Below are 21,008 nucleotides of genomic sequence, written 5' to 3'. Positions count from 1 at the left end.
ATTCCCTGTGCAGATATACTGCTAAATGTTGTTTATTCCCTGTGCAGATATGCTGCTAAATGTTGTTTATTCCCTGTGCAGATATAATGCTAAATGTTGTTTATTCCATGTGCAGATATACTGCTAAATGTTGTTTATTCCCTGTGCAGATATACTGCTAAATGTTGTTTATTCCCTGTGCAGATATAATGCTAAATGTTGTTTATTCCCTGTGCAGATATACTGCTAAATGTTGTTTATTCCCTGTGCATAGATTACTGCTAAACACAGTTTATTACCTGTGCAGATTTACTGCTGAACGCAGTTTATTCCCTGTGCATGGAGTTACCTCGTTAGCACCGAATGCCAATACTGGGCTTCAAAAGTTGTTTTTATTAGCAGCCGGTCAGTAGAACGCTTAGTTTGCATTGCTGGCCTGTAAAGTGAGGGGGAAAAGTATTTGATCCCCTGCTAATTTTGTACGTTTGCCCACTGACAAAGAAATGATCAGTCTATAATTTTAATGGTAGGTTTATTCGTTACCTGTATAAAAGACACCTGGGAGCCAGAAATCTTTCTGATTGAGAGGGGGTCAAATACTTATTTCCCTCATTAAAATTCAAATCAATTTATAACATTTTTGACATGCGTTTTTCTGGATTTTTTGTTGTTGTTATTCTGTCTCTCACTGCTCAAATAAACCTACCATTAAAATTATAGACTGATCAATTCTTTGTCAGTGGACAAACCTTACAGAATCAGCAGGGGATCAAATACTTTTCCCCCTCACTTTACAGGCCAGCAATGCAAACTAAGCGTTCTACTGACCGGCTGCTAATAAAAACAGTGAGGTAAACGACAGCTTTTCAGGACCACTCTGTGACACTAAAAGCCCCCCCCCCCCCCCCCCCCACCACACACACACGAAAGCCTGTCAGCTGGGATGTCAAAGCAGTCAACAGAAAAACGAGCCCTCTCTGAAGCAATTGGTGAGTGTGTGTGTGTGTGTGTGTGTGTGTGTCTGTCCATTTCCCTCTGAAATATGATGTCAGAAAATGAGGCCCTGCTCTCAACTTAATAACAGACAAAAGGGCAAATCTTCAAATGCCCCCTCCATCTCGTAAGAGGACAGAAGTGGTGCTCTGGCTTTTTGTGCCACTGACTGATTGCAGCTAGACATCCTACCATCACCAGAATATACACTGAGCCTCCTCAGAGAGAAATCAGGGAAGATTAGAGGAGAGATGTTGTGTTTTCTCTCTCTCTCTCTCTCTCTCTCTCTCTCTCTCTCTCTCTCTCTCTCTCTCTCTCTCTCTCTCTCTCTCTCTCTCTCTCTCTCTCTCTCTCTCTCTCTCTCTCTCTCTCTCTCTCTCTCTCTCTCTCTCTCTCTCTCTCTCTCTCTCTCTCTCTCTCTCTCTCTCTCTCTCTCTCTCTCTCTCTCTCTCTCTCTCTCTCTCTCTCTCTCTCTCTCTCTCTCTCTCTCTCTCAGCACAGCAGTCCTTCTCTAGGAATGCTGCCAGGAACCCCTCCTCACCACCCCCAACTCTGTAGCCCAAGCATTTCCCGATGACGCTGCAGAAACATCTGGAAGGAGAAGATTTTGAGGTACAGAATGCCTAAGAAGTGCAACACGATCAATTCAATGTAGGATAGATACACCACTGTCGAGGCAATTGCTGTTTAAATCAGTATCCAGTTGTTACTCTCTTTTGAATTAACACGTTCTAGTCAATTCATAAAGTTTCTTACAATTAAGTGACCGTTCCCATTTATACAATATCTTATATAATTGAGGTCATCTCTAACCGGGAGCTTCACCGATAGAATGAAACCAGAACATTCGTTGACCAGAATGACCCCCACTTGATTAACCATTTGTTCAAATCGCACACATGACCAAGTACTGTCCAGCTGGTTTTCATTCATATTTAACCACTATCCGTTAGCTCTGAAAACATTCAGCATAATGTGAATAGATTGGATGTGGTAGAAATGTGAAGTGAACTAGAAATGTTTATACACAATTGAAGTTGTTTTTTAACCACTCCACAAATGTCTTGTTAACTAACTATAGTTTTGGCAAGTCGGTTAGGACATCTACTTTGTGCAGGACACAAGTCATTTTTCCAACAATTGTTTACAGACAGTTTATTTCACTTATAATTCACTGTATCACAATTCCAGGGGGTCAGAAGTTTACATACACTAAGTTGACTGTGTCTTTAAACAGCTTGGAAAATTCCAGAAAATGATGTCATGGCTTCAGAAACTTCTGATAGGCTAATTGACATCATTTGAGTCAATTGGAGGTGTACCTGTGGATGTATTTCAAGGCCTACCTTCAAACTCAGTGCCTCTTTGCTTGACATCATGGGAAAATCAAAAGACATCAGCCAAGACCTCAGAAAAAAGATTGCAGACCTCCACAAATCTGGTTCATCCTTGGGAGCAATTTCCAAACGCCTGAAGGTACCACGTTCATCTGTACAAACAATAGTACGCAAGTATAAACAACATGGGACCACGCAGCCGTAATACCCCTCAGGAAGGAGACACATTCTGTCTCCTAGAGATGAACGTACTTTGATGCGAAAAGTGCAAATCAATCCCAGAACAACAGCAAAGGACCTTGTGAAGATGCTGGAGGAAACAGGTACAGAAGTATCTATATCCACAGTAAAACAAGTCCTATATCGACATAACCAGAAAGGCTGCTCAGCAAAGAAGAAGTCACTGCTCCAAAACCGCCATGAAAAAGCCAGACTACAGTTTGCAACTGCACATGGTGACAAAGATCGTACTTTCTGGATAAATGTCCTCTGGTCTGATGAAACAAAAATAGAACTGTTTTGGCCATAAAGACCATCGTTATGTTTGGAGGAAAAAGGGGGAGGCTTGCACCATCCCAACAGTGAAGCAAGGGGTGGCAGCATCATGTTGTGGTGGTGCTTTGCTGCAGGAGGCATTTCACAAAATAGATGGAGAGACAGGATTGTGTCGAGCCACAGATCTGGGGAAGGGTACCCCCAAAAAATGTCCTCCATCATTCTTAAATAGAAGTTTGGAACCACCAAGACTCATCCTAGAGCTGGCCGCCCGGCCAAACTGAACAATCGGGGGAGAAGGGCCTTGGTCAGGGAGGTGACCAAGAACCCGATTGTCCCTCTGACAGAGCGCTAGAGTTCCTCTGTGGAGATTGGAGAACCTTCCAGAAGGACAACCATCTCTGCAGCACTCCACCGATCAGGCCTTTATGGTAGAGTGGCCAGACGGAAGCCACTCCTCAGGAAAAGGCACATGACAGCCCATTTGGAGTTTCCCAAAAGGCACTTAAAGACTATCAGACAATGAGAAACAAGATTCTCTGGCCTGATGGAACCAAGACTGAACTCTTTTGGCCTGAATGCCAAGCGTCACCTTTGGAAGAAACCTGGCACCATCACTATGGTGAAGCAAGGTGGTGGCAGCATCATGCTGTGGGGATGTCTTTCATTGGCAGGGACTGGGAGAATAGTCAGGATCGAGGCAAAGATGAAAGGAACAAAGTACAGAGTGATCCTTGATGAAAACCTGCTCCAGAGAAAAGGTTTGCCTTCCAACAGGACAATGACCTTAAGCACACAGCTAAGACAACGCAGGGGTGGCTTCAGGACATGTCTCTGTATGCCCAGAGCCTGGACTTGAACCCAATCAAACATCTCTGGAGAGACCTGAAAATATCTGTGCAGCAACGCTCCCCATCCAACCAAACAGAGCTTGAGAGGATCTGCAGAGAAGATTGGGAGAAACTCCCCAAATACAGGTGTGTCAAGCTTGTAGACCCATACCCAAGAAGACTCGAGGCTGCCAAAGGTGCTTCAACAAAGTACTGAGTAAAGGGTCTGAATACTTATGTAAATGTAATATTTCCATTTTTTAAATGATTATAAATTAGCAAACATTTCTAAAAACCTGTTTTACTTTATCATTATGCGGTATTGTGTGTAGATAAGGATATTTTTTTTTAATCCATTTTTAGAAAAATGCTGTAACGTAACAAAATGTGGAAAACGTCAAGGGGTCTGAATACTTTCCTAAAGCAATGTAGCTGAAATGAAACCAAGCACGGACATATCGTAAAATAACCTCACATTTAGGCACACAAGGCCAAATCTACTGCATAACCAAGTTTTTCATACCAAAAAGTAGAGCTGGGACGATACCAGTATCGTAGTAAAAGTTCAATTAAAAAAAGTTAAAAGGTTCAATAAAAACTAAAAGGAAACAAAAACAGGAAGAGGATTTAACTTCTTTAGGAAAACAGCCTGTTGGAAAAGAAACAACATTTATCATCCTGAGTCAACATACTTTTTTCACAAGCTATAAGCACAGCAGGTTTTTAAAGGACCAACGTGTTTGGTCTGCTTTGTGTTTACATTTGTTTTTCCCATTTAAAAAAACATATATATTGCAATACTGTTATGTTCCCTGCCCTAACAAAAAAGCCCACCAGAGTCAATCATTTTCCATCAAGTCTTTAACTTGTTGTAACGGACAATAGCGTTATCACAAACACATACGTGCACAAGATAACAGCATCCTTCCCCAAAGACTCATCCAAGTTGAACAAGTCAAGTTTGGTGAAAACCCCACTATTTATCTTGCTGGACAGGAATCTTAAATTTAAAAAAAAGCTGAACAATGGTTCAGGAAAAGGGCTCACTTCCCATTCACCCCAAAACACCATCACTGGGCTTAATATGACAACACAAGGAATCAGAATCTCACTGTGAAAGGGAGATCCAGCCTGAACCAAATGCATGGAGGGAAATAGAATGGGAACACCCCAGCCCAGCTCTCTCTCGACCTCTCTCAACCTGTGCAGAGCACATGCTCAGATAGGGCTCGACCTGTGCAGAGCACATGCTCAGATAGGGCTCGACCTGTGGGGATTCGATCTTGCAACCTTTCGGTTATAAGTCCAACGCGCTAACCACTAGGTTACCTACCTCCTAGTGGTTAGATAATAACCAACGAGTAGCAGCAGTGTAAAAACAAAGGTGGTGTACATAGTTGTACATAGTTCGTGTGGCCATTTGATTAATTGTTCAGCAGTCTTATGGCTTGGGGGTAGAAGCTGTTAAGGAGCCTTTTGGTCCTGGACTTGGTGCTCAGGTACCGCTTGCCGTGCGGTAGCAGAGAGAACAGTCTATGACTTGGGTGACTGGAGTCTTTGACTATTTTTTTGGGCCTTCCTCTGACACTGCCTAGTATATGGGTCCTGGATGGCAGGAAGCTTGGTCCCAAGTAATGGACTGGGCACTAAGTGATCCTTGGTATGACCTTCTTAAAACAATCCCATATAGCTAGACAGAGTTTAGATTATTGTGGGATAAAAACAGTTCTGGAGGAATAAGGTTTGCGCAGTAGGTCTAATACATTACCACAGTATATTGGCTACATGCCTGGCCTTCCAATATTGTTCTTCTCAGACCAGATTGTATTTCAAAACTCAAGCTTTGATAACAGAATAGATCAGTTGGTGTAGCAGTTGCGAGGCACAGTGGAGCATAAATTTCAATCATTTGCTTTTTCATTTTACTGGATGGTACCTGCATCTGATGGGCATGATGGCTTCAAGAGAACGGTGAACTCAGGGGGGGGGGGAAACGAGGTCAAATCACGACGTCAGTGATCGTCAGGTCAAAGTCAGAGCTCAAGAAAGATGCCAGAGTTTACGACTTTGAATTCCGAGTTGGATGACCATTGAAAAATTATTTTTCCCAGTCGAATTTCGTTTTTTTCTTCAGAGTTCCCAGTTGTATTGAACGCACTGAAGTCAGACGTCTGAGATTTCCGAGTTTCCAATTGTTTTGAATACGGCATTGGTCTCAATGGAGGGAGGGGGCAGCACAGGGTCTGCCTCTCACAGTCCCTGCTCTCCCCTCCGGTGAGACTGACTAGAGAGGGGACACCACATCTGCCTCTCACGGTCCCTGTTCTCCCCTCCGGATAGACGGACTAGAGAGGGGACACTCAAATCGAATCACAAACACATCTGCCTCATGCACAAATTCATGGTTGTTCCTACGAACAGAGAACGTGAGAAACTCCTCAATATTAAAATAGATACGACGAGCTGCTAATAATAATAAAACGCAGGGCATCGATAGACTTGGCTACTCATTCATTGCAGCTGCATTGCGAGTGGAAGGAGGGAGAAGCACATTTTCTAATTTTCTAATAGAGTTGAATGAAACCGGTGAATAAAAACTTGAACTTGAAAAACAGCAGCTCTTTGCTGTATTCTTTCCCAGTCCCTCTCTCTCTGATCGGGGTTTGATAAAAGTTATAAAATCTCACGTAGGCTAGTATCAAACTTGGCAGTGACCAGGCTCTTGGAAGCAAGCTATAGGCACAGTGACTGGAGCCATCTGATTGGCCGGTGTAGTAGCCACACAGGATTTATCCACAGACCTCTTGGTTCACTGGGTAGGCGGAATTTGTCTTTTCAGGCTAAATTAAAAAAGTTCAAAACAGGAACACTTTGCCTACCCAGTGAACAGGGTTTCTGTATCTAGTACACCTACCGCCAAACAGCTCAGCACAAAAACAAAACAAAAGATAGCGCATGCAATTAGAGTTGGCTTTTCTACAGAAATGTTTGGTGATCGACTCGGAATGCCTCGAAGACTGGTTGGTGTCCACTGGTGACCAAACTCCTTCTGGCCTCAATGACAACTCTCTCTTTCACGTTGAAAGCACCAGATTAGGGGAAAGCTTTACCCTTAACAAGAGCAGTGACCTCGAGAACTGGATAAATAATTCATCTTGAAGTTCCCTCCAACTGCTGTAGAAAATATGTAACAGCGTGTTCATGTGTTCCAAGGCTCCAGAGGGAATTCCTGTTCTATTTTTAAAACACTTGAGAAGTAAGATCAAGGAAACACCAGTCAGACATTTGGTCCACACTTCAATCCCCGGAGAGTGGTGGTGACCCGCTGGACAGCACTTCAGGGTTGTGTGATTACTAATGATTGACATGATGATTTGAAGGACTAGATCAAGAAAAGGAGCAGGGGGAAAGTAACTTTGAACACAACGACAGTTACAAAAATGCAGTTTTTTTTTCTATGCTGTTTCTTCTTAATTCAAGTGTGTCCATGTTTAACTAGGCAAGTCAGTTAAGAACAAATTCTTATTTACAATGACAGCCTAACCCCATCTACGCTGGGCCAACTCCCAATCACGTCCAGATGTGACACAGCCTGGATTTGAACCAGAGACTATAGTAATGCCTCTATGTACTGAGATGCAGTGCCTTAGACCGCTGCGCCCACTGTATATTAACACAAGCAGCTCTCAACTAAAGCCGGTGTTGGCAGCCACCCTGGAATATACCGGAAAGCACACGATATTTCCATTTAAAATGTTTTCCCGGCTGGGCCAGCCCGGGGTTGGTTGAACTACTCTCGCTCATCTGATTTCAGTCGAGGTTTAGAAGATTACCTCACCCAAAAGCTTGTCATACCGCCGCAAACATAAACAGGGGCCACTAAGTAGTTAATAAAAGGGCCAATACAGACGTTTTTTTTAAAATCTTTTTATCTCAATATCAAATCATTTCTGGGTAAAAATAAAATACCTTACTGTGATTATTTTTGGCCATTTTAATTGAAAACAAACTTTTTTTTTCTTAGCAAAGAGTCATTTTTCAAGCAATAACTTTGCTAGGACTGGTCTGAGGGGGGAGGGGGAAACTGAAAACGAGCTGTTATTGGCAGAGGTTTGGAACACTCTTTCTTATTGGCCTAATAACTCATTTACCGGCTGGTGACGTCACCAGGCAGGACAAAAGAGGCAGAGATTTCAGACAGTCTTTTCAAATAGCTCTTACACTAAAAGGTCATTATCATCATTTTCACAGTATTATTCCAACCTCGGTGTGTAAATGAATATTAAACACACAGGACATATTTGTCTGCACTGGGCCTTTGAGGAATGAGATGGTCTGGTCTCATTAAGGCAGGACAAACAGAGAGAGAGAGATGGTTTGAGACACAGGATTTTTAACCCTGTCTGGAACCACAGCTCAGTCAATCTGTTCTCATAATATCCCATCTTCCAGTAGAGAGACTTCTCAAAAGGACAAAACTCATGGTCCAACAGAATGGTGAGAGAGAGAGAGAGAGAGAGAGAGAGAGAAAGAGCGAGAGAGAGAGAGAGAGAGAGAGGTTATTGTTACAACAGATTCATTAATAGCATGCTGGTTCCTCCAGCTTCTGTTCTGTATTCAGTCAGAGCTTGAGACATTGACATCTGCTGACGTTTGACAAACTACTGACTCAGTGTGTCAAAAGTCGACATCGAAATATGTCACTTAAAAGCTACTTCAACAAGGGCCTCCCGGGTCTTCTCTCTTTTAACCTGATATTCTCATCATTGGCCAACAGGAAGTAGATCGTGACAGTCTGCTGATCTTTTATCTGGAGAGAACGCTTGGTTTGCTTGCTGTTGGCACCAGTGCTATCAAAGCAAACAGAGAGTGGGCAGACATAAACTGTAAACATGAGACAGTTTCACATAGCCGACTAACACGTTAAACATGGGCCTATCTCCCACGGCCTTGACTGCCTGTTTTCGATGGGTAGGCTGACCGATGACGTCATGATTCAGTCATTTCCTACAGAGAGAGAGACAACTCTTGGTAGCCTAGGAGACGAGTGTTCTATGAGCCTATGAATTCCTCTAATGATTTCCTAGTACGCTGATCTTTTCTCCTGAGCACAGCTTGACAGTATCCAGACAGCCAATTTATACAATCCACATTATTTCCAACTATTCAATAAGTCATTTCAACTAATTACATACCCATTGAGTATAACTAGGTTTACCTTAACTGTCTAGCCTTGAATGTAAGACAGAATGTAAGGTTGGTTAATAACCTCAATATTTAGTTTTTGTTGTTGTTGTAAAATGTGTGCCTGCATCCATAACTCCATCTACACAACTTGAACGTGGTTACATTTCTCTCACTTCTATGGGCTGTCATTGAAACACATTCAGGAGTGTGGCTTTAAACAATGATACATTTTTGTTAAATCGACATGAATGAACCTATTCCAACATCTGACTGACAGCTGTACAGTTAATTGTTTCGGGTAATGCAAGTTCTTGTGTTGTTAGTAGAACAACTTATGTGTAAATTAAATCTGTGGTATTTAAATTAATTATGCTGTATTTATTATTATTTGTTAATTAAAATTATTTTTGTGTGTTATCTGTGATCGTTTAAGTTTGTCTTGTTTAGTTTCTTAATTATTGTACCTAAACTGTAAGTGTTAACATGTGTATGCTGGGCCCAGCTGTAAAAGAGACCTTGGTCAGGGCCCAGCTGTAAAAGAGACCTTGGTCAGGGCCCAGCTGTAAAAGAGACCTTGGTCAGGGCCCAGCTGTAAAAGAGACCTTGGTCAGGGCCCAGCTGTAAAAGAGACCTTGGTCAGGGCCCAACTGTAAAAGAGACCTTGGTCAGGGCCCAGCTGTAAAAGAGACCTTGGTCAGGGCCCAGCTGTAAAAGAGACCTTGGTCAGGGCCCAACTGTAAAAGAGACCTTGGTCAGGGCCCAACTGTAAAAGAGACCTTGGTCAGGGCCCAACTGTAAAAGAGACCTTGGTCAGGGCCCAGCTGTAAAAGAGACCATGGTCAGGGCCCAGCTGTAAAAGAGACCTTGGTCAGGGCCTAGCTGTAAAAGAGACCTTGGTCAGGGCCCAGCTGTAAAAGAGACCTTGGTCAGGGCCCAGCTGTAAAAGAGACCTTGGTCAGGGCCCAGCTGTAAAAGAGACCTTGGTCAGGGCCCAGCTGTAAAAGAGACCTTGGTCAGGGCCCAGCTGTAAAAGAGACCTTGGTCAGGGCCCAGCTGTAAAAGAGACCTTGGTCAGGGCCCAGCTGTAAAAGAGACCTTGGTCAGGGCCCAGCTGTAAAAGAGACCTTGGTCTCAGTCTGTGTTCCTCACTGATTTAAAGGTATAATAATATACAGTGTTACAATGGAAAGTTATGTCTGGAGTATTTCTCCTGTCTTATCCGGTGTCCTGCGTGAATTTAAGTATACTCTCTCTAATTCTCTCTTTCTCTCTCTCGGAGGACCTGAGCCCTAGGACCATGCCTCAGGACTACCTGGCCTGATGACTCCTTGCTGTCCCCAGTCCACCTGGCCGTGCTGCTGCTCCAGTTTCAACTGTTCTGCCTGCGGCTATGGAACCCTGACCTGTTCACCGGACGTGCTACCTGTCCCAGACCTGCTGTTTTCAACTCTCTAGAGACAGCAGGAGTGGTAGAGATACTCTAAATGATCGGCTATGAAAAGCCAACTGACATTTACTCCTGAGCTGCTGACCTGTTGCACCCTCTACAACCACTGTGATTATTATTATCTGACCCTGCTGGTCATCTATGAACGTTTGAACATCTTGGCCATGTTCTGTTATAATCTCCACCCGGCACAGCCAGGAGAGGACAGGCCACCCCTCATAGCCTGGTTCCTCTCTAGGTTTCTTCCTAGGTTCTGGGCTTTCTAGGGAGTTTTTCCAAGCCACCGTGCTTCTACACCTGCATTGCTTGCTGTTTGGGGTTTTAGGCTGGGTTTCTGTACAGCACTTTGAGACATCAGCTGATCTAAGAAGGCCTTCATAAATACATTTGATTGAAAGTCATAATCTCTCCCCATTGGTTGCCCAATTGAAATGTGGGGGCATAGCCTCTCCATCGCCCCCCTACGTTACTGACTCCTTAATGTCTCCCTGCTACGAACAATGAATTGACTTGGCTTCCATTCATGCCACTTCCAGTGATTGGTTTTATTGAAATATTTCGTACATTTAGGCCTGCCTATCTTAATTGATGTGAGAGAAACTCCTGGCAAACTATTTTCTACTTTTAGTTTAAGTTTCTATGTAGCCTATCAACCACAATTGTGCATCAGACTCGAATAAACCTCGTCTCGGAACAAATACTCATATTTTCAAATCTGCCAGTAGACCTATCCAGCCGAATAAACTCAATTCCACGATGTACGACGGCGCTTTCATATAGTTGAGTTGAGTTGAACCGTTACCTGTATCCTGACCTGGCTGTAGCACGCAGCAGCAGACCGGGTTGGTTCAGCTGGTTAGTTCAAAAACGTCGATAATAAACCATGTGGTTATTAATACCCCAAAACTAATTATTTAACTACTGGTCGGGTTCCTTACTCACTTTGCTTTTCACCTCTGCGGATAATCCGTAGGCTGGTCCCTTATTGAATGAAGTCATCTTTGTTCGAGATTTAAAAGTCAGTATTCCTTGCTACAATGTAGCTGAAACGATTCCGTTCGGTTACTTTGTAACACTCAATGAACAGCGTACTTCTGGGTCCCGTTCAATCAGTCCAAAAGAGGAGTTCAAATCCGTGCAGATGTGGTGGCGTGTGAGTACCGCAGTGTCCCGTCGGACACCGAAACGTCTCCACTTCAATACCAACTTTTTATTTGTTGAAAAAATGTCGCAAGACTATTGACGGAACACTTCAGAGCCAATCAAATGAGCTGAATATACATGCCCTCTGATCATTGTTGGAGGTTGCTACTACTGCGCATTTATATAGAAGTGATTTATGCTCCTCATTTCAACAAGAACAATACTACATGTTATCTGTTATTACTGAGCATTTGGTTTGACATTGTTGTGGCTACACATTTCAGTTATTCAGAATGAAAAAAAGGACAGCAATCGAAGCACAATAGCCTATATGTTATACATGTACAGTATATGTAAGTTATACATGCATTTATGTTCCTAGGCCGTCATTGTAAATACGAATTTGTTCTTAACTGACTTGCCTAGTTAAATAAAGGTAAAATACATGTGTTTGATCTGTAGGGTACTAAAATTACACATGTACATTCCCTATAATAAGCCTATATTGATCAACCTGATCTATATTTTATTGATAATAAGCCTATATTGATCAACCTGATCTAGGTTCCTCTTATAGATTGCACAGGGTGGCAAGTAGGCTAGCGGTTTTAAATTTTTTAAATAATTTTTACCTTTATTTAACTAGGCAAGTCAGTTAAGAACAAATTCTTATTTTCAATGATGGCCTAGGAACAGTGCAACCTTCCAGTCACTAGTCCAACGCTCTAACCACTAGGCTACCCTGCCGCCCCAGGTTAAGGGCATAGAGCTGGGAACCAGAAGGTCACTGGTTTGAATCCTTGAGCTGACTAAGTGAAAAGAAATCTGTGGATGTGCTTTTGAGCAAGGCACTCAAACATACGTGCTTCTGTAAGCTGCTCTGGAGGTCTAATACATCACTGAAAAGATCAATTACATCTCGGGTGGTTGCCTTGCATGTTATTGGTGTAATAGTCACAGCCAGGCTGCTATACACTGGAAGCCCTGAGTCCATAATAAGCAGTATTGGTCCCTTTGCCTCCATCCAAGGTGGAAAAGGACACTCAAGGGCATGGCGCACACACACACGCACGCACACGCGCACACACACACGCACGCGCACACACACACACGTTGTCTTTGTTGAGATTGCGATCTTCCACTGTCATTCAACCTTTGCGCTGTGTATAAAGGGACCTTGTTTGAAAGTATGCAGTTTGTCAGTGTCAGGTTTACAGGTAATATTTTAGAACTGACGTTTCATAATCTTCAACACTCCACCTGGTATAGGAGCAGGGAAGAGTCATATAGGAGGAGAGTCAAATAGGAGCTGGGAAGAGTCATATAGAAGCAGAGTCATAAAGGAGCAGAGTCATATAGGAGCAGAGCAGAGTCATATAGAAGCAGAGTCATAAAGGAGCAGAGTCAAATAGGAGCTGGGAAGAGTCATATAGAAGCAGAGTCATAAAGGAGCAGAGTCAAATAGGAGCTGGGAAGAGTCATATAGAAGCAGAGTCATAAAGGAGCAGAGTCATATAGGAGCTGGGAAGAGTCATATAGAAGCAGAGTCATAAAGGAGCTGAGTCATATAGGAGCAGAGCAGAGTCATATAGGAACTGGGCAGAGTCATATAGGAGCTGGGCAGAGTCATATAGGAGCTGATGTAACCGATGTGAAATGGCTAGCTAGTTAGCGGTGTTGCGCGCTAATATCGGTGACATCACTGGCTCTGAGACTTCGAAGTCGTTGTTCCCCTTGCTCTGCAAGAGTCGCGGCTTTTGTGGCGCGATGGGTGTCAGTTGTCTATGTGTGCAGAGGGTCCCTGGTTTGAGCCCAGGTAGGGGCTAGGAGAGGCTATACTGTTACACAGGGTCATGCAGAGCAGAGTCACACAGGAGCAGAGTAGTCATATAGGAGCTGGGCAGAGTCACACTTCTGCTTCATCTTGGTACAGTCTAATTTAATATATATGGATTATCAATTCTCATAAAGTCTGTTAAGTTATAGTCAAGCTTCCTAAATGGTCAGCTATACTGCTCGATTTAATAACTGGGCAAGTCAGTTATGAACCAGTTCAAATTTACAATGACGGCCTGAGAACAGTGGGTTAACTGCCTCGTTCAGGGGCAGAACGACAGATTCTTACCTTGTCAGCTGGGGGGGGGGGGGGTTCTTGTGTCATCCTCATAGAGATGAACTTCAAAATGCCTCATATGGTCTGTGTGTGGCGAGTCAGTTACATACACTACATGACCAAAAGTATGTGGACACCTGCTCGTCAAACATCTCATTCCAAAATCATGGTCATTAATATGGAGTTGGTCCCCCCCTTTGCTGCTATAATAGCCTCCACTCTTCTGGGAAGGCTTTCCACTAGATTTTGGAACATTTTTGCAGGGATTTTTTTTTGTGGTTTCCATTCAACCACAAGGGCATTAGTGAGGTCGGGCGATTAGGCCTGGCTAGAAGTCGGTGTTTGAATTAATTCCAAAGGTGTTCGATGGGGTTGAGGTCAGGGCTCTGTGCAGGCCAAGTCAAGTTCTTCCACACCAATCTCTACAAACCATTTCTGTATGGACCTCGCTTAGAGCATTGTCACTGTTGCCACAAAGTTGGAAGCACAGAATCGTCTAGAATGTCATTGTATGCTGTATCATTAACTGTAACTAAGGGACCTATCCCGAACCATGAAAAACAGCCCCAGACCATTATTCCTCCTCCACCAAACTTTACAGTTCGCACTGTGCATTCGGGCAGGTAGTGTTCTCCTGGCATCCGCCAAACCCAAATTAGTCCGTTGGACTGTCAGATGGTGAAGCGTGATTCATCACACCAGAGAACGCGTTTCCAGAGTCCAATGGTGGCAAGCTTTACACCACTCCAGCCGACACTTGGCAGGGTGATTTACACCACTCCAGCCAACACTTGGCATGGTGATTTACACCACTCCAGCCGACACTTGGCAAGGTGATTTACACCACTCCAGCCAACACTTGGCATGGTGATTTACACCAATCCAGCCGACACTTGGCATGGTGATTTACACCACTCCAGCCGACACTTGGCATGGTGATTTACACCACTCCAGCCGACACTTGGCATGGTGATTTACACCACTCCAGCCGACACTTGGCAGGGTGATTTACACCACTCCAGCCGACACTTGGCAGGGTGATTTACACCACTCCAGCCGACACTTGGCAGGGTGATTTACACCACTCCAGCCGACACTTGGCATGGTGATTTACACAACTCCAGCCGACACTTGGCAGGGTGATTTACACCACTCCAGCCAACACTTGGCATGGTGATTTACACCACTCCAGCCGACACTTGGCATGGTGATTTACACCACTCCAGCCGACACTTGGCAAGGTGATTTACACCACTCCAGCCGACACTTGGCAGGGTGATTTACACCACTCCAGCCGACACTTGGCAGGGTGATTTACACCACTCCAGCCGACACTTGGCAGGGTGATTTACACCACTCCAGCCGACACTTGGCAGGGTGATTTACACCACTCCAGCCGACACTTGGCAGGGTGATTTACACCACTCCAGCCGACACTTGGCAGGGTGATTTACACCACTCCAGCCGACACTTGGCAGGGTGATTTACACCACTCCAGCCGACACTTGGCATGGTGATTTACACCACTCCAGCCGACACTTGGCAGGGTGATTTACACCACTCCAGCCGACACTTGGCAGGGTGATTTACACCACTCCAGCCGACACTTGGCAGGGTGATTTACACCACTCCAGCCGACACTTGGCAGGGTGATTTACACCACTCCAGCCGACACTTGGCAGGGTGATTTACACCACTCCAGCCGACACTTGGCAGGGTGATTTACACCACTCCAGCCGACACTTGGCAGGGTGATTTACACCACTCCAGCCGACACTTGGCAGGGTGATTTACACCACTCCAGCCGACACTTGGCAGGGTGATTTACACCACTCCAGCCGACACTTGGCAGGGTGATTTACACCACTCCAGCCGACACTTGGCATGGTGATTTACACCACTCCAGCCGACACTTGGCATGGTGATTTACACCACTCCAGCCGACACTTGGCAGGGTGATTTACACCACTCCAGCCGACACTTGGCAGGGTGATTTACACCACTCCAGCCGACACTTGGCAGGGTGATTTACACCACTCCAGCCGACACTTGGCAGGGTGATTTACACCACTCCAGCCGACACTTGGCAGGGTGATTTACACCACTCCAGCCGACACTTGGCAGGGTGATTTACACCACTCCAGCCGACACTTGGCAGGGTGATTTACACCACTCCAGCCGACACTTGGCAGGGTGATTTACACCACTCCAGCCGACACTTGGCAGGGTGATTTACACCACTCCAGCCGACACTTGGCTACTCAGCCATGGAAAACCATTCCATGAAGCTCCCGATGAACAGTCCCTTGTGCCAACATTGCTTCCAGAGGCAGTTTGGAATTTGGTAGTGAGTGTTGCTACCGAGGACAGTACATTTGTAACTTACTACGCGCTTCAGCACTACCATTCTGTAAGCTTGTGTGGCCAACACTAACCAGTGGAGTAGTTCTTGCTCCTAGACTTTCCAGTTCACAATAACAGCACTTACAGTTGACCGGGGCCACTGTAGCAGGGCAGAAATTTGAGTAACAGACTTGTTGTAAATGTGGCATCCTATGACGGTGCCACATTGAAAGTCCACTGAGCTCTTCAGTAAGACCATTCTACTGCCAGTGTTTGTCTATGGAGATTGCACGGCGGTGTGCTGGATTTTATACACCCGTCAGCAACGGGTGTGGTTGAAATAACCAAATCCAGTCATTTTAAGGGGTGTTCACATACACTATATATGGAAACAAATCTCTAGACAACTCTACATCATCTGGTTTCAACCATCCTGTCATACCACTAGACAGCACTACACAATCCTGTCATACCACTAGACAGCACTACACCATCCTGTCATACCACTAGACAGCACTACACCATCCTGCCATACCACTAGACAGCACTACACCATCCTGCCATACCACTAGACAGCACTACACCATCCTGCCATACCACTAGACAGCACTACACCATCCTGCCATACCACTAGACAGCACTACACCATCCTGCCATACCACTAGACAGCACTACACCATCCTGCAATACCACTAGACAGCACTACACCATCCTGTCATACCACTAGACAGCACTACACCATCCTGCCATACCACTAGACAGCACTACACCATCCTGTCATACCACTAGACAGCACTACACCATCCTGCAATACCACTAGACAGCACTACACCATCCTGACATACCACTAGACAGCACTACACCATCCTGCCATACCACTAGACAGCACTACACCATCCTGCCATACCACTAGACAGCACTACACCATCCTGCCATACGACTAGACAGCACTACACCATCCTGCCATACCACTAGACAGCACTACACCATCCTGCCATACCACTAGACAGCAATACACCATCATGCCATACCACTAGACAGCACTACACCATCCTGCCATACCACTAGACAGCACTACACCATCCCGTCATACCACTAGACAGCACTACACCATCCTGTCATACCACTAGACAGCACTACACCACCCTGCCATACCACTAGACAGCACTACACCATCCTGCAATACCACTAGACAGCACTACACCATCCTGACATACCACTAGACAGCACAACAGCATCCTGTCATACCACTAGACAGCACTACACCATCCTGCCATACCACTAGACAGCACTACACCATCCTGAAATACCACTAGACAGCACTACACCATCCTGTCATACCACTAGACAGCACTACACCATCCTGTCATACCACTAGACAGCACTACACCATCCTGCCATACCACTAGACAGCACTACACCATCCTGTCATACCACTAGACAGGACAACAGCTGGTTTCAGCGTTGTGTCTTCAGCATATTGTTTTTTGGTGTTCTCTCTGATTATCTTTATCGGGTTGAATCCAAAACCAGAAAGCTTAGGTAATGTAATTTATTCACAATGGTAGTGACACCAACACCTCACTCAAGTCAGATCTACTGTAGCTACATATCATGTATGAATAATACCATTTAGTATTTCTTTACACTGTACACAGCACCATGTAATAAAAGCACCATTTCATAACACATTGAAGTGGTCCAAAAGAGCTTTACATAGTTATTATGTATAGATTATCTACAGTTTATGTATAGATTATGTATAGATTATCTACAGTTTATGTATAGATTATGTATAGGTTATCTATAGATTATGTATAGGGCTCGATGTTCCAAAGTATTCACATTGTAGTTTGTATAGATTATGTATAGATTATCTATAGATTATGTATAGATTATCTATAGATTATCTATAGATTATGTATAGGGCTCGATGTTCCAAAGTATTCACATTGTAGTTTGTAGAAAAATGTACATCACAGTCCATCAAGCAGGCAAACTATTAAACATGATCTATCAGAGCAAAGTGTTCCCGTTTGTAACATGATGAAATAGTATCAGTAAACCCCCCCCCCCAGATAGTCTATTCAGAGTCAGACTATCCTTCCGAGGTAAATTGATTTGGGGTATTTGTCTTTCAAGGTGGACCACTGCACAAAGAAGTAGTCCGAGATGTGATAGAGGATCTTCCCGGACAGGGATAGGCTCTCCACTCTGCAGATGCTCTCAACGTAGACGAGCAGGACTCTCTTCAATCCCAGGAGGCCCAGGAGAAGTCCTGCCGCGCACAGAGGGACGCAGGTCCCAGGGCCGTTACACAGCACCTGAAACAACACAGAGAGAGAGACACAGAGAGATGAGCACATGTTCATATAGCATGACACTCACAAGCCCTCAAAATTACCTCGACTAACCTGTACCCCGGCACATTGACTCAGCACTGGTACCTCCTGTATATAACCTCATTACTAACCTGAACCCCAGCACATTGACTCGGTACCGGTACCTCCTGTATATAACCTCATTACTAACCTGTACCCCCGGCACATTGACTCGGTACCGGTCCCTCCTGTATATAACCTCATTACTAACCTGTACCCCCGGCACATTGACTCGGTACCGGTACCTCCTGTATATAACCTCATTACTAACCTGTACCCCCGGCACATTGACTCGGTACCGGTACCTCCTGTATATAACCTCATTACTAACCTGTACCCCCGGCACATTGACTCGGTACCGGTCCCTCCTGTATATAACCTCATTACTAACCTGTACCCCAGCACATTGACTCGGTACCGGTACCTCCTGTATATAACCTCATTACTAACCTGTACCCCCGGCACATTGACTCGGTACCGGTACCTCCTGTATATAACCTCATTACTAACCTGTACCCCCGGCACATTGACTCGGTACCGGTACCTCCTGTATATAACCTCATTACTAACCTGTACCCCAGCACATTGACTCGGTACCGGTACCTCCTGTATATAACCTCATTACTAACCTGTACCCCCGGCACATTGACTCGGTACCAGTCCCTCCTGTATATAACCTCATTACTAACCTGTACCCCAGCACATTGACTCGGTACCGGTACCTCCTGTATATAACCTCATTACTAACCTGTACCCCGGCACATTGACTCGGTACCGGTACCTCCTGTATATAACCTCATTACTAACCTGTACCCCCGGCACATTGACTCGGTACCGGTACCTCCTGTATATAACCTCATTACTAACCTGTACCCCCGGCACATTGACTCGGTACCGGTACCTCCTGTATATAACCTCATTACTAACCTGTACCCCCGGCACATTGACTCGGTACTGGTACCTCCTGTATATAACCTCATTACTAACCTGTACCCCAGCACATTGACTCGGTACCGGTACCTCCTGTATATAACCTCATTACTAACCTGTACCCCGGCACATTGACTAGGTACCGGTACCTCCTGTATATAAACTCGTTATTTTGTGTTACTTTAGTTTATTTGGTAAATATTTTCTTAACTATTTCTTGAACTGCATTGTTGGTTAAGGGCTTGTAAGCAAGCACTGTCAGAGACTAAATGGGATAAAGCAGTGTATAGTACACAGACAACAGTACCATGTCTGGCCTAACAAAGCTAGATGATATATTATGATTCAACCTACCATGTCTGGCCTAACAAGGCTAGATGATAAATTATGATTCAACCTACCATGTCTGGCCTAACAAGGCTAGATGATATATTATGATTCAACCTACCATGTCTGGCCTAACAAGGCTATATTATATATTATGATTCAACCTACCATGTCTGGCCTAACAAGGCTATATTATATATTATGATTCAACCTACCAAGGCTAGATGATATATTATGATTCAACCTACCATGTCTGGCCTAACAAGGTTAGATTATATATTATGATTCAACCTACCATGTCTGGCCTAACAAGGCTAGATGATATATTATGATTCAACCTACCATGTCTGGCCTAACAAGGCTAGATGATATATTATGATTCAGCCTACCATGTCTGGCCTAACAAGGCTAGATGATATATTATGATTCAGCCTACCATACCTGAACTAACAAGGCTAGATGATATATTATGATTCAGCCTACCATGCCTGGCCTAACAAGGCTAGATGATATATTATGATTCAGCCTACCATGTCTGGCCTAACAAGGCTAGATGATATATTATGATTCAGCCTAACATGTCTGGCCTAACAAGGCTAGATTATATATTATGATTCAAGCTACCATGTCTGGCCTAACAAGGCTAGATGATATATTATGATTCAACCTACCATGTCTGGCCTAACAAGGCTAGATGATATATTATGATTCAACCTACCATGTCTGGCCTAACAAGGCTAGATGATATATTATGATTCAGCCTACCATGTCTGGCCTGAGCCTGAACACCAGAGGAACGGCGTAGAGCAGGGCGTTCAGAGTGGAGATCACAGAGGAACTCCAGGAAGTGATAAAATGGAGACGGCTAGCTTAAATCTCACAGGTACATCGATAGGACAAAGTAGGCTAAAATATACAAGTTACAGCAGGGACAGGTACCACAAGCAATACTGACTATATACAGAGAGAAATCTATCCCAAAGGCAAGTAGCCTAGTGATGGGAAGTTTTGTTACACCAAAGAAAGAAAGAAAAGGGAGTTGACGCCATCTAGGGGTGAGGACAGGACTTGCACTGAGAACTCGATTTACACTACAGATCAGAATCTCATCTCAATGAGAATTTTAGCAACATACGATGTTCATTTGAATAGAAGTGGACTTATAAAGATAATTAAAACTCAAAAATGTTATGTAAGACATTCTATTACAGAGAGGAATTCATATTTCAACAAACGGTAACAATGCAGTAAGAAACAGGGATCTTGAGACCTTCATTTGTCCATGTTTTCCTTATTTTGAAGGGCAGTTGATGACTGTGTCTGAAATCGGCTACTCAAGAACTATGCTACTTAAATGTGCAAGAGGCTGTAAGGCTTACCTGGCCTTTTGAACCAGTGTCTTTCTTTGAGTTTTCAAAGGTGCGTATTTTGTCTTCACTCATCTTGTCTGTGTCTGCGATTATATAGTGTCTTGGGCTGTAGGACTGAGAGAGACTCTCCATC

The 21,008-nt window shown here is 44.3% G+C and overlaps 2 protein-coding genes across 2 annotated transcripts in view; both read right to left on the bottom strand.

Annotated features, from left to right (window-relative positions):
• LOC139366886 (calponin-3-like) overlaps positions 1-11,672 on the bottom strand; it is a 30,191-nt gene extending 18,519 nt beyond the window's left edge. Inside the window, exon 1 of the mRNA XM_071104624.1 lies at positions 11,211-11,672. Within this exon, the coding sequence (XP_070960725.1) occupies positions 11,211-11,267 (57 nt within the window). The 5' untranslated portion in view covers positions 11,268-11,672. The remainder of the gene's footprint in view (positions 1-11,210) is intronic.
• A 6,026-nt stretch (positions 11,673-17,698) lies between these two features.
• LOC139366640 (UDP-N-acetylglucosamine transferase subunit ALG14-like) lies at positions 17,699-20,394 on the bottom strand. Its single transcript, XM_071104317.1, has 3 exons — positions 20,387-20,394; positions 20,271-20,343; positions 17,699-18,191 (listed from the first exon to the last, which is right to left on the bottom strand). Exons 1-3 carry the CDS (start codon positions 20,392-20,394, stop codon positions 17,961-17,963), a joined length of 312 nt encoding a protein of 103 aa, XP_070960418.1. The 3' UTR covers positions 17,699-17,960.
• Between the last annotated feature and the right edge of the window lie 614 nt (positions 20,395-21,008).

Source organism: Oncorhynchus clarkii, chromosome 15 (assembly GCF_045791955.1).
Source record: "Oncorhynchus clarkii lewisi isolate Uvic-CL-2024 chromosome 15, UVic_Ocla_1.0, whole genome shotgun sequence".
NCBI classification, from domain to species: Eukaryota; Metazoa; Chordata; class Actinopteri; order Salmoniformes; family Salmonidae; genus Oncorhynchus; species Oncorhynchus clarkii.
This window is presented reverse-complemented; position numbering and strand designations above follow the sequence as displayed.